Below are 12,763 nucleotides of genomic sequence, written 5' to 3' on the forward strand. Positions count from 1 at the left end.
AGTTATTTAACCTCTCTGAGCTTCAGTTTCCTTATGCAAAATGAGGATGTGGTTTAGTTGGGCCCAGGGCCGCCTCCAGCTCTAAAACTATAACTTGATGTGAATGAGTCTCAGATCCTTTTCTGAGACAGCCCAGGGGACACTGGGCACTAAGGAGGGGGAGAAAGGACGTAGGGTGGGAAAGAGGGGCTGAATGGGCCAGATGTGGGGGGTAGGATAGGTGGAGCACAGATGAAAGAGCCTGGAAGCACCAAATACAAAAATCGGTGCAAAGCAGGGAGCTCTGTGAAGATGGCTTTCTGGACAGATGCAGTAGGTGTACTGAGGATGAAGTAACAGGCCTGTTGCTCACATGCACCTTTAGTTAAGCAAATGATGTACAGTGGAAGTCATTGTGGTTTGAGGGGACAAATTCTCATATCCTTCTCTGTTCAGAGTTCAGAACTATTGACAAATAGAGGAGCTAGAGAGGGAACCAAATTTCCTCTTTATTTACTGGCAAAGCTGGACCTGAGGGAGGATGCAGCTTGGACTTGTGGCCAAAATGGCCTTCCTAGCATGTCCCTCTCTTGACATCTAGACCTTGAAACCTGAAGGCAAGGGACTGTAGGTTATCCTCTGGGGCCACTCCTTGGGAGACAGAGCCCGAGACAGCACGGCCACATGAGTACAGCAACTCTGCCTAACAGAGAAGTGTGGTCTGATGGAGGTCAGGCTTTCACCATCTCCACACATATTCCCCTGCATGGGAGGAGGCAGGGAAAGGTGGAAGAATAGGTCAAAGCTTTCCCCTAGGGTTTCTAACACAGTGGAGGTTTTCATGTCATAGCCTTGTGCAGAAAGGTGGGGAAGGGGGGAAGATGATTTCCTTAATGGGACTGGAGCTCAAGAGGAGATTTGTACTAAAACTCTACTTACAAGGCTGCTTGAAAACCAAGGGTGCACATCTGATTTCCATATCCCCAAAACCTGACTCATTATTTGTGGTCAGTAACTGGATGGATGGATGGGTAGATGGATGCGTGGATGGATGGATGGCAAGAGGGCAGAAGGCCTTCAAGGGACCAGATAAATCTGATTTTACTGGCAGACAAGCTTTCTTGACTGTCATTTGTACTTTGAGATGACTCTTCTTACCTACGAGCTTCCTCCAGGACAAAGAAGAAAGAAATGAGAATTCCCTTGGTGTTGACCTGATTTACGTCCTTCCTTTATGCCTGGGTCTGTCTTCCCTTACAGTCATTCTGTGTCTGGCAGAGCTAGAATATGTGTTTGCTTTGAGAATGAAGAGACCATGGAGGAATTTTCTGGTCATGGGTTTCACTGGGAAATCACATGCCGATAAATTCCATCTCCTTTGCCTCAGTTTCATCCTCGTGGATTCTAGATGCACACACACACATACACACACTCACACACATGCCTGAACACACACCACACACTCACCTTTAACTTAGATTTGCTTCATCTTATACTCAGGGTGCCTTAACAAGTACGCAGACTAGGATGTGTGATGAGGGAAGGCACCATGCCAAACCAAAAATAGCTCCCTCTTAAACAGGTGCAAAGGTGCTTGAGATTCCACAGGTATAATTCACTCTCTTGGAGGTGGTGTGTTGCAGTTTAAATCTCAGCTCCACCAGTTTTAACAGCGTACAACCTGCAGCAAGTTATCTTTCTAAGCCCAAGCTTTCTCTTCTGTGTAATGGGCTCTGACCCAATCTTTTGGGGCTCATAGAAAGATTACTGCAATGACCAGGACAATGGGTTTTATGTTTGAGTTTGGAGTCCCTGGGAGGTGCAAATGGTTAACTGCTCAGCTGCCAACCAAAAGGTTAGAGGTTTGAGTCCACTCAGGCATCTTGGAAGAAAGGCCTGGCAATCTACATCCAAAAAATCAGCCATGGAGAGCCCTATGGAGCACGATTTTACTCTGACACACATGGGGTCTTCATGAGTTGGAGCTGACTTGATGACAAGGGTTTTCTTTTTTAATTAGGACTGAGTTAAGCATTTGAGCATTGCTACCTTCCTGCTTTCCTTAAAAAAAAAAAAAGCCAGCACTCCACCCATAACCTTGGTGTGAATTATATGATCAAGTTGTCCTCTATAACAGGACAGACTTAGGGGCAGGAAGGCAAGTAGGTAGATGAATAGGGGACTTCAGGAGCACACTGGTGAAAATAGGGACTGGGACCTGGCAGCCATGGGTTCTTTAGGACCTGGCAACCATGAGGTCTTAAGCCCTTCATGAAGCCCCTTAACCTGGCTGACCCCTTTGTTCCTGCTCTTCTCTCCCCGACTCCAGGCTGGACTGCCGCTCCTTCTGCTATGATGCCTGGGCAGATCCCAGACCCTTCCGTGACTGCAGGCTCTCTGCCAGGGCTCGGCCCCCTGACTGGCCTTCCCGGCTCAGCTCTGACCACGGAGGAGCTGAAATACGCAGATATCCGCAACATCGGGGCCATGATCGCCCCCTTACACTTCCTGGAGGTGAAACTGGGCAAGAGGCCCCAACCCGTGAAAAGTGAGGTGAGCCAGCCACGTTAGCCCAGGCAGAAGCTGGGGGCAGGAGGCACCCCAGCTCTGGCCCTAACTCGCTACCCAGAGTGTTGTCTGAGGACCAGCCACATCTGAGTCACCCTGCGGCCTGTTAAAAACGCAGTGTCTTGGGCCCACCTCAGACCTTCTGAATGAGAACTTGCATTTTAAGATTCCCTGGGGGTTCATGGATATATTCGAGTTTGAGAAGCACTGGGCTAGGGCAGGCTGCTTAACCTGTCTCTTCAAGGAGCAAGGGAAGGATGATAATAATGAATAATAATATCTGGCCATGTCTCTGGGGTGTTGTGAGGATCAGGGGAGATAGTGGAAATGTCCACATGCCTTGAAAAGTATGGAAATGCCAATTTTGGGTTATCTTTAAAAATTATATTGCTAGTGACATCATCGCTTCCACTCACCTGGCCCCAGCCTGGAGCTGACCAAGGGAATTTGGAAGAGACCAGCTTCTTGAGCAGAGCTGGTCCTGACCTCAGTCACCCAGCATGGTACTCCTTAGATGGGGTTTGCAAAGGACCCACACATGGAGCACCTCCCCCACTCCGGCCCCTTGCAGCTGCAGCTCTCATGAGAGCTCAGAAGAGCAGCTTTTCTCTGGGGACCGGTGAGAAGTCTCTAGCTTGGCTCAGCATCAGTGCTATCCATACCCCCAGCCACTTTCCCAGGGCTGGCAATTTGTCCAGAGGCTCCCTTCCCCATGAGACCCCCAACAGAGCCATTTCTTCAGGGGCCTGATAGAGTAGCTGACTGCTTGGAAGGCAGAAGGAGCCGGTGGTGGGAGGTGGAAAGGTGGCTGGGGTGGGGAGGATAGGGGAAGCAGCTGAGCTTCAGGCGTTCGGCAGCTCTGCCAGGGTGGGAGTAGTCACAGGCCAAAAAAGGGTGTCTGGATGGGGGCCTGTCCTTTAGGATGGAGCGGGGAAGGCTGGAAGTTTCTGAGGGAGGGACGCTATTTGTCAATTGTGGTAGATATATATGTAACAAAACATTTGACATTTCAACAACCTTCACACATACAGCTTAGTGACATTAATTATGTTTATCATATTGTTCAGCCATGACCTTTATCCATTCCCAAATTGTACCATCCCCCTTAACAGAAGCTCAGTGTCCCTAAGCATTGAGTCTTCCTTTCCCCCTTTGAGGGAGGGACTCTTGAGTGGAGAAGGGTGACTGGGTCCCAGAACGGGAAAGTTGGGTGTATTATGCAACTACTGTTCTGCACACACCCCCCCTTGGGTACCCTAAAGACTGGAAAGAAGGACATGGGTTGCTGGGGGCTTGGCCAGGGGTTACAAACTGGCCATTTGTGGGTTTGATCTGGCTCTCAGATATGTTTTGTTTGGCCTCCGTAGTGTTTTAAAAGAAACGTGAACCAATGTTTCACTTGAAAATGTAAATTTTAATCTTTGGTTAAAATAGCGGAGGCTCTGGTGACAGGGTGCCCAGTTCTGGCATGACGACAGCTAAATGGAATGGAGAGGGCCACTTCACTCACGTTTTTCCTCTTTGCAGTTAGGCCTCCCACCTCCCTGTTATCTCCATTCTGCTTACACTGTTGTTTCTTCTTTTGTTACCCCCAGCTGCCTTCATCTACCTCAACTGCCTGGCCCCTGTGGTAGATATTTGAGCTCAAGACACCTAGATTAGGTGCATTGTAGGTGCTCACTAAAGACCGTTGATTACAAGATGAGAGGGACCGTAATTATATTCTTCCAAATTGATTTTGTAAATCGGCATGCTGTTGAGAGCACTTCCCAGCTTATGTAGTGTTCTGTCTTCTTTAGGAAGGACCCTTGTCTTTCAGTCCTCTGTCCTCCACCTCCTAGCCCCATAACTTGAAAGCATCCATTTCTCGGTCGTTCCACAGTATAAATGCCCTTGAAAGTCACTAGCTGAACAGCTTCTTTGGGGTACTGAAGCCCTGGGGTTTGTGACGAGCCAGATGCCTTGTGGGAGGGGGCTGGCCCAGCTGGGATTTTCCTGGCGGAGGGGTGGGCAGAATTACCCTCTCTCCTCTCTGTAAAAGGTGCTGGAGGTGCTTTCCTTCTTTGGGAAAAAGCCTGTATTTAGGTTGGGTATTTTTACATTTCACAGACACCCCAGATTGGTGGCATATGCCCTGTACCTGACAGTGACATCCTGTCCTCGCAGGCACCCACAAACGCTGCACCATCCAGGCGGTGAAAATAACAAGCCGTTTTTAGGGCCTATTTGCATGTCTTCTCACTCACTGTCAGCCTGCAGCTTTGTGGGGGCGGAGAGCCAGGTCTAAGCCCTGAAGATTGTGCTGGTGTTGAGTAAGGGCAGCCCTGCAAGGGGAGCTGACCTCGAAAAGGCTCCTTGGTTGGATTTAAGGGGGGGGGGGGCAGTGGTGCATGCTAATTTTTGGAGCAATTGAAAAATAAAGGGAATGGGAGAGAAACCTGCAGCCGAAGAACCTCAGGTTACAAAGGTTTATTTGCATGTGGCACACTGCCTTTAGTGGATTTAAATTGACATTTTAGACTAGTAAAAGCCTACTGAATAAGCTACCAAACTAAAAAAACCGAATCCATTGCTGCGGAGTTGGTTCCGAGGGTTTCCAAGGAGCTGCTGGTGGATTTGAACTGCCAGCCTTTGGTTAGCAGCTGAACTCTTAACCACTGTACCACCAAGGCTCCAATAAGCTACTAGCCCACATTTATTAAATGCTTACTATTTTTGGGATGTGTCAGGCCCTGTGCTAAGTGCTTACCGTGGCTGATCTCATTAACTCCTTACATCCTCCTGGTGACCAGGTAATCCTCCTTTTAGAGAAGAGAAATTTGAGGTGTAGGGAGGCAGGTTAGGTTTCTCAGGGTTACACTGCTGCAGAATGGCAGGGCTGAGGCCTGACTGATGATGGCAGTGATGATGCTGTTGTTGGGTGCCGTCGAGTCGATTTCAACCCATAGCGACCCTGTGTGACAGAGTAGAACTGCCCTATAGGGTTCTCTAGGCTGTAATCTTTATGAGAGCAGATCGCCAGGTTTTTCTCCCGTGGAATGGCTCGGTGGGTTTGAACTGCCATCCTTTCCGTTAGCAGCTGAAAGCTTCACTGCTGGGCCACCAGGGCTCCTTATGATGATGCCACATCTCCCTTGCGCTGAGCTATATATACCAAGCATGGTGCTAAGCAACCTTCATGAATTATCTCGTTTTACTTTCACAAGAACCCTATGAAGTAATTATTATCGTCTTTGTTGTTATTTCCACATTATGGATGAGGTCAACAAGGGTTAGAGAGGTCCAAAGTTACATAGCTGGGACACGAGCCCAGGCAGTCTGACCTAAGAGCCAAAGCTTTAACCCTACGCCATGCTGCCCCCTGTGCCTTCTACGTCCCTTCCAGGCTTTTAATCAGAGCTCTACTGGGCTGGCCCCAGAACGCTCAATCATTTCGATGACATAGTCTGGATTAGTGCTGAGCCCTGCAGTTCTGCAGCCTCAGACTGCCCAGGCCCCGGAGAGAACGAAGCCCAGCCACTGCTACAGGCAGCTCTATCTGAGCTGAGGCCAGCAGTCTCCTAGGCCACGTCCAAGCGCATGAAACAGTTTGGTAAAAGAGAATTGGAGGAATTAAGTTAAACAACAGATTTTATAAATAATAAAGTGTTTTGTGCTGACATTGCTATTAGTACATGGTTAAACTATCTTGGTGCCAACTGTTTGCCTGAAGTTCATTTGTTCAACAGATACTTGTTGAGCACCTACCCTGTGCCAAGCGCTGTGCTGGGCACTGAGAATTGAACCATAAACAAAGCAGAGAAAGTCTTCCCTCTCCTGGAGCTTAGATTGTATTGGGAGCCAGGGAGGGGATCCAAAAATAAGCAAATTAGCATCCATAAGTGGTGCAAACAATTAAGCACTTGGCTGCTAACCGAAAGCTTGGAGGTTTGAGTTCATCCAGGTGTGCCTCACAAGAAAGGCCTCGTGATCTAATTCCAAAAAATCCACCGTTAACAACCCTATGGAGCACAGTTCTGCTCAGACACACACGGGGCGCCATGAGTTGGGGTTGACTGGATGGCATTTTTTTTTTTAAGTATATAATATAAAATGTCAAGTAGTGATCAGTACCATGAAGAAAAATGAAACAGACCAAGGGGCGGAGTGCCAAGATCACTCACTTTGATGGTTGTTCAGGGAATCTGGGGACGTTATATCCTGGGTTATGGGATTTTTAGAGCAGTTGCTTCTTTCTCGCCCCCCTTGGAATTCCTTCTTTTCTAGTATTACTTTTCGAGGGAACTTTCCGCTCTGACTTTCTCTAGAGCTTTCCTATCTTCACTGTTCATTCTGCAGCCCCTTACAGCTGGGTTCCTCGGCCAGCCAGTTCCTGTTGGCTAGAATACTTGGCCCTTCCTGGGGCCACACCCCTCCTCTAGGCTAGGAACACGTTTTCAGTGGGAGGAGGTGGAAGCCAGAAGCTCCAAGACTTTCACCCGTGTTTAGCCTGAGCACAAAAAGTTGCTCACGTACACACATCAGACACTTCTTTACAGGGGCAGATTAACCAGGAAGCAAGTCACCCATGGGTTTACAGTAAACAAGGTATGTGCAGGCTTAATTGCGTTTACTTACTAATCTACAGTGCACAATTTCCCTTGAGTTTCATCCTGCCACAACCCATGTGAAATCGTGCACTACGGATTAGTATGTAAGCACAAGTAAACCCGTGCGTACATTGCTTACGGGATAATCCGTCCAGCTCACTTAACAACTTGGTGGACGGGGCCCCTCCTCCCCTGTTGCCCTCCACAGCGCTTTAGAGAGGACTCAAGAGTTCAGGGGAGGTTGGAGTGGGGGTCCTTGCAAACTGTCATCCCATGGGCAGGAGTCAGCCTACAGATGAATCTTGTTTGGCCCTCACAGTGTGGGGTTTTTATGTTTTTTTTTAATTGAATGAGTTACTATATTTAAAAGTCAGGAAATGTGGAGTTTCTGGCTTTGCTTAAAAAACCAGAATGTCTAGCCACTCTAGGTCCACACCCTTACGTGTAAGGAGAGGCTGGAGCTGAGCAGCAGATGCTCACCATACGCAGGCAGCCTTTAGTTCACCACAGTCCCCACTACTCCCTGTTGCCTCACACCGGCCTGCTTCCCAATGTCTGTGTCACCAGTCTGTTTTTGAGTTTGTGTCCTGTGTTAGGTCCAAGGGTAAAAGGACCTAAATATCCATCTTCCATTTGTTTTTACTTCCACCCAGCCGTGTTGAGTGGCTCTCATGGATTACATGTTTAATACATGCCTGTTTGTTCGAACATTAATTAGCTGCATCAGCTTGGCAAGTCACTTAAACTTTCTACCCCTTGATTTTCTCATCTCTCAATTCTTACCTCAAAAGGCACTGTCCATTTGTTTTTGTTTTTTTTCTGTTACTGAATTTAAACGACTTAAGGTAGAAAAAAAGAACACAGTGAAAGTCAAACCAAGCATTCCCCAAACTGGCTGATCATCAAAACCGTCTGGGAAACTTCTTAAAAAATACAGATTTGCAGATCCTGCTCCAACCCTATGGAATCAGAACCTCTGAGGATAAAGTAGAGTCCAAGGAATCTGCCTGTTTTGTTGACTCAGAGATTACTCAACTGCTTTTGGGAACTGACCTCTAAACTGCATATACCTGTCCGCAGGCTCCTCTGAGCCTGGTCAGGGAGCATTCCTGGGGTTTCACCCTGAGGGATCAGTGCCTGCATACCACCTTGGGCGTTTCCTGCACTCTTTTCCATGTGGTGACTGAATCTGTATCCTTGTCATTTTCAAAGCACTAGAGGAGACCTCAGCCCTTAGCAGATTTCACACGAAGGATTCCGCAAAACCTCCAGAGACCCTGGAAAACGCTGAGATGAAGGGTGAATTTGAATCCACGGATTACGGGGTGGCCTAGGAAGCCTTGTCCATTCTTATAAACAGATGGGCTTCCCAGAGTTTGTTCCCAGAAGAGACCAAGACGTTCATCTGTGTTTAGCCTGAGCACGAAAAATTGGTCCAAACCAGCTGATGCTCTGCGTAAAGGTTGACCTTGAGCATGCTTGTGTTTTTAGTGATTTAAAACATAAAAGGCATCCCACTGGTTTTTTGTTTTTTTTTTTTTAGGAAGCATTGCATAATTGGTTTTTAATTTGTGGCTCTTTGGAATAGCATTGGCCTTCTTCCCCCTGACTCAGATGCTTTTTCTGTCTCATCTTTGTTTGGCAGAGAGAAAGATCCAGTCTGTCCTTTCTTGGAGCAGAATCTCCCAACTCTTCTTTAGAATCTTGAATTTCCACTTTAGTTCCATCACTTTGTTAGCACAGTTTTAAAGCTGTTAACTTTTTTTTTTTTTAACAAATAAATTTGAGGGAGGACGAGTGATAGCTAAAGGCAGCTATGAATGAGTTTAACCGTGGTTGTTGTGTTGTTGTTGTTAGGTGCCATCGAGTCAATTCCAACTCATAGTGACCCCATGTGACAGAGTAGATCTGCCCCATAGGGTTTTCTAGACTGTAATCTTTACGGGAGCAGATCACCAGATCCCGAGGGGTCGCTGGTAGGTTCAAACTGCCGACCTTTTGCTTAGCATTTGAGCACTTAACCATTGTGCCGCCAGGGTTCCTTTTAACTGTAGTGTTGAGTCTTATTTGATACCATACCCTGAGCATTCACAACGGGCCTGACACTTTCATTTACCATCATAGGTGGGCTGTACTCAGGTTGTCCCAGTGCGGGGTCCCTTGGAGAGTTGGTGGTAGTGGCATAGCTGGATCTGTATGTTCGGAGCAGAAATGAGACACCTCTGTAAAGTTCAGGGGGGTCCTGTGACTTCTTAGGTTTTCCATCTATAAAATGGCCATAAGCATAGCACCTAGCTCCTAGTGCTGTTGTGATCACTGAAAATCTTTGAAGGCTTTCACACAACGCCTGGTACTCAGTAAGACACACAACAAATGTAAGATATAGCCATGATTCAGTTTTCAAATGTGTTGATAATGCGATTCGTTTTTATAATTGATTTGAAAATTTGCTGGGCTTTTATTTCCTTGAGGGTCCTTTGCCCTTGGAACAGGAGGATGACCTGAGTGTTCAGGGGTGCCCAGGGATTGTGGGAGCAGGGCATCAACCTGGGCCTCCTAACCAGAGGGGCTGCTCCTTGGGCCTGGGCAGAGCTCTGGGCGTGGGTGCAAGCTGTAGGGTTCAAAGCTGGCCTTATCACCTATTCACAGTTTGACCTTGAACAAGTCAGCTGGTCTTTCTGAGCATCTGTTTCCCTGTCTATAAAACAAGGGAACGAAAACTCAGAGTTTTCTCGTAAAGATTAAGTGAGGCACTGTATGTAAAGCTGACCTTGACTGGAGTGCGAGGCGCCTGTACGTGACCTTTATTAGCAAGTGGGTCCATTGCTAGCGCATCACCCCTTATGACAGGACTGGCCTTTCCAGTGTGTTGAGCCTGTGACCTGAGTTTCAGGGAAGCAAACAGATCTTCCTGTGTCTGGTTGTTTATGCAGTTTCAACGCAGCCGGAGTTTCACTTATCACCAACTGTAAATCAGAAGGCCCTTCAACCCTCTGTTTTCCCCTAAGCTGCTGTGTGTGGCCCCTTATCGTGTTTCCTGCAGTGTTAAGGTCATTGCTGGCTTCCTATTAACCATCAGCTCTTAAGCAGCCCTACCAAGAAGCCTCTCTGGTCAATGCTAATCCTCTCTTCCTTTGGCATCCCCAGACCCAATGGCAGCATCGACTCTGGGTTGAAAAACCTAGTCCTCCCACAGTTGATGCCCTTCTGGCTGAACGACTCTGGGGTCAACCAAGTCTCTCTCCCCTCCACTGTGCCCTAAAGGCACAAGGCGACACGACCTAAGGTCAGAGCATGGAGGCTTAGCAGGGCTTATGGACAATTCAGGCAGGTGAGGGAGGTGCTTGGAGTGAGATCATGGGCCTCCTCAGGGTTTAGTGACCCTCTCAAGGCTACAGATATCCGGCCCTACACTGGGGCTCATTGGCTGTGCTCTGCCCTGTGGCTACAGGGTCCCCGTTCACTAAGCATATTGACCTGCAGTGTCTGGGTGACATGCTCATCCATGGCTTGCTTCCATAGCCCTCTTCCCTGTGTAACTTGTTGGTGTTGAATCAGTTCCAGCTTATGGTGACCCCATGTGTTACAGAGTAGAACTGTTCCACTGGGTTTTCTTGGCTGTAATCTTTATGGAAGCAGATCGCCAGGCTTTATTCCACAGCTCCGCTGGGTGGGTTTGAACCACTAAGCTTTAGGTTAGTAAAAAAAATAAAAAAAAAAAAAAAACTTTTTTTTTTTTTTTTTTAGGTTAGTAGCTGATTGTAAACCATCTGTGCCACCCAGGGACCTTTCCCTTTCGACACCCCCATTTAAACCGTTTGTAACTACTGACCTGTGTGAATCAGGATTTTTTGTAGTTCTGTGCAAAGAAAACAAAAGTCAGGAATAATGTGGACTCTGAGGCTGTCCACAACCTGCAAGTGTCCCACATAACCTCCGATTTAAAGGTTTCGTATCAAACAAAACACATCTTATTGTTGCATTAAATAATTATAGTAAGTATATTTCTTTTATATGGTACATTTATGAGCTTTATCTACATATAGAGTCACTTTGAGTCGGAATTGACTCAACAGCAGTGGGTTTGATTTGGAGCCCTGGTGGCACAGTGGTTAAGCATTTGGCTGCTAACCAAAAGGTCGGCAGTTCGAATCCACCAGCAGCTCCTTGGAAACCCTATGGGGGCAGTTCTGCTCTGTCTTATAGGGTCATTATGAGTCGAAATCAACTCGACAGCAAGGGGTTTGGTTTTTGGCTATCTATTTAGTATTTTGTGATATTATTTTAAAAAGAGGCCACTACTGCTGAAACCAGTTTGAAATCCTCTGTTTTATATCAGTGCCGCTCAGAGTAGGGTCCACAGACCGGCACCAGCATCCAGGATCTTGTTAGTTCAAGTGCTTAGGTCTGTCCCCAAGCCTCCTGAATCAGAGGGGGCTTGGGACAGGGTGGAGCCTAGCTATCTGTGCTGTAAGAGGCCTTCCTGGAAATTCTGATGTTCTCTGCATGTTGTATGACCTCCAACCTCCCTTTCAGCTCTGGCTGGCAATAACTTTATCTGAGAATGGCTGTGAGAGTCTCAAACACATTTTCCTCCATACCTGATTTCAAACTTCTAGGAGAGATCCACCTGCCACCAGTTATTCATTGATGTGTGCGCAGTACCTGGATCTGTGTAAGGCGGGAGCTGCTCTCTGAGTCAGCAGACACCTTAGCATTTCCAAACCCGTTATTTCTGTGTTTTGAGATCCTCAGCACTGCCAGCATCATTCCCTAAGGGACTTCCCAATTAATTCAGCTGCTGAGCTTGTTAATAGGTCTGTTCCTTTGTTGTTCTAGAAGGAAGAATCAGATAAGCTGTTCTGATGCCAAACCAAACAAAGCCAAAGCGGTTGCCGTGGAGTCAATTCCAACTCATGGCGACCCCACTTATGTCTAAGAACTGTCCGGTTTTCCATGGCTCATTTTTCAGAAGTAGATTGCCAGACCTTTCCTTCGAGGCACCTCTGTGTGGACTTGAACCTTTGACCTTTTGGTTAGCAGCTGAGTGCTTAACGTTTGTGCCAAAGGAGGCCTCGCTTTCTGTATCTGGCCTGGAGTTTTCAGCAGCCCTGGCCTGTGAACTGGGGAGTTACTCCACAGCCTGGGGAAGGGGGGACTCTGCCCCAACTCACCTGCCTCAGTGCTACAAAGCCCTTTTTCACCCCATCTCTGAACTTTAATTGTATCCGTTTCCTTATATCTATTACTCATGGAAGGAACCCTGGTGGCACAAAGGCTAAGCACTCAGCTGCTAACCAAAAGGTCGGCAGTTCAAAGCCACCCAGCAACTCCACAGGAGACAGACCTGGTGATCTGCTCCCATAAAGATCATAGCCTAGGAAACCCTATGGGGCAGTTCTACTCTGTCATTTGGGTCACCATGAGTCGGAATCAACTCGAGGGCACCTCCAGGCCAGGTATCCCTGGGTGTGATTTTTATGAGTTGGCATTCTGTACCCGGGAAGCAGAGGTTGCCGTCCTGTGCAGTGATTTGTCTGTTATCCGTGCCTTGTGCCTGAAATAAATTGGCTGAAATCTGCATTTTAGCTCCACACCCTGAATACAGATGAAACAGAACTGTGCTG

The 12,763-nt window shown here is 47.5% G+C and overlaps 1 protein-coding gene across 6 annotated transcripts in view; it reads left to right on the forward strand.

Moving 5' to 3' along the window:
* The window catches only part of JDP2 (Jun dimerization protein 2), a 42,325-nt gene that overhangs the window by 7,790 nt on the left and 21,772 nt on the right, over window positions 1-12,763 (forward strand). For all 6 annotated transcript variants that reach the window (XM_064292766.1, XM_064292763.1, XM_064292764.1 and 3 more), the window contains one exon: window positions 2,309-2,532. In XM_064292766.1, coding sequence (XP_064148836.1) covers window positions 2,332-2,532 — 201 coding nt within the window. In that variant the 5' untranslated portion in view covers window positions 2,309-2,331. The remainder of the gene's footprint in view (window positions 1-2,308; window positions 2,533-12,763) is intronic.

Source organism: Loxodonta africana, chromosome 10 (assembly GCF_030014295.1).
Source record: "Loxodonta africana isolate mLoxAfr1 chromosome 10, mLoxAfr1.hap2, whole genome shotgun sequence".
Lineage (NCBI taxonomy): Eukaryota > Metazoa > Chordata > Mammalia > Proboscidea > Elephantidae > Loxodonta > Loxodonta africana.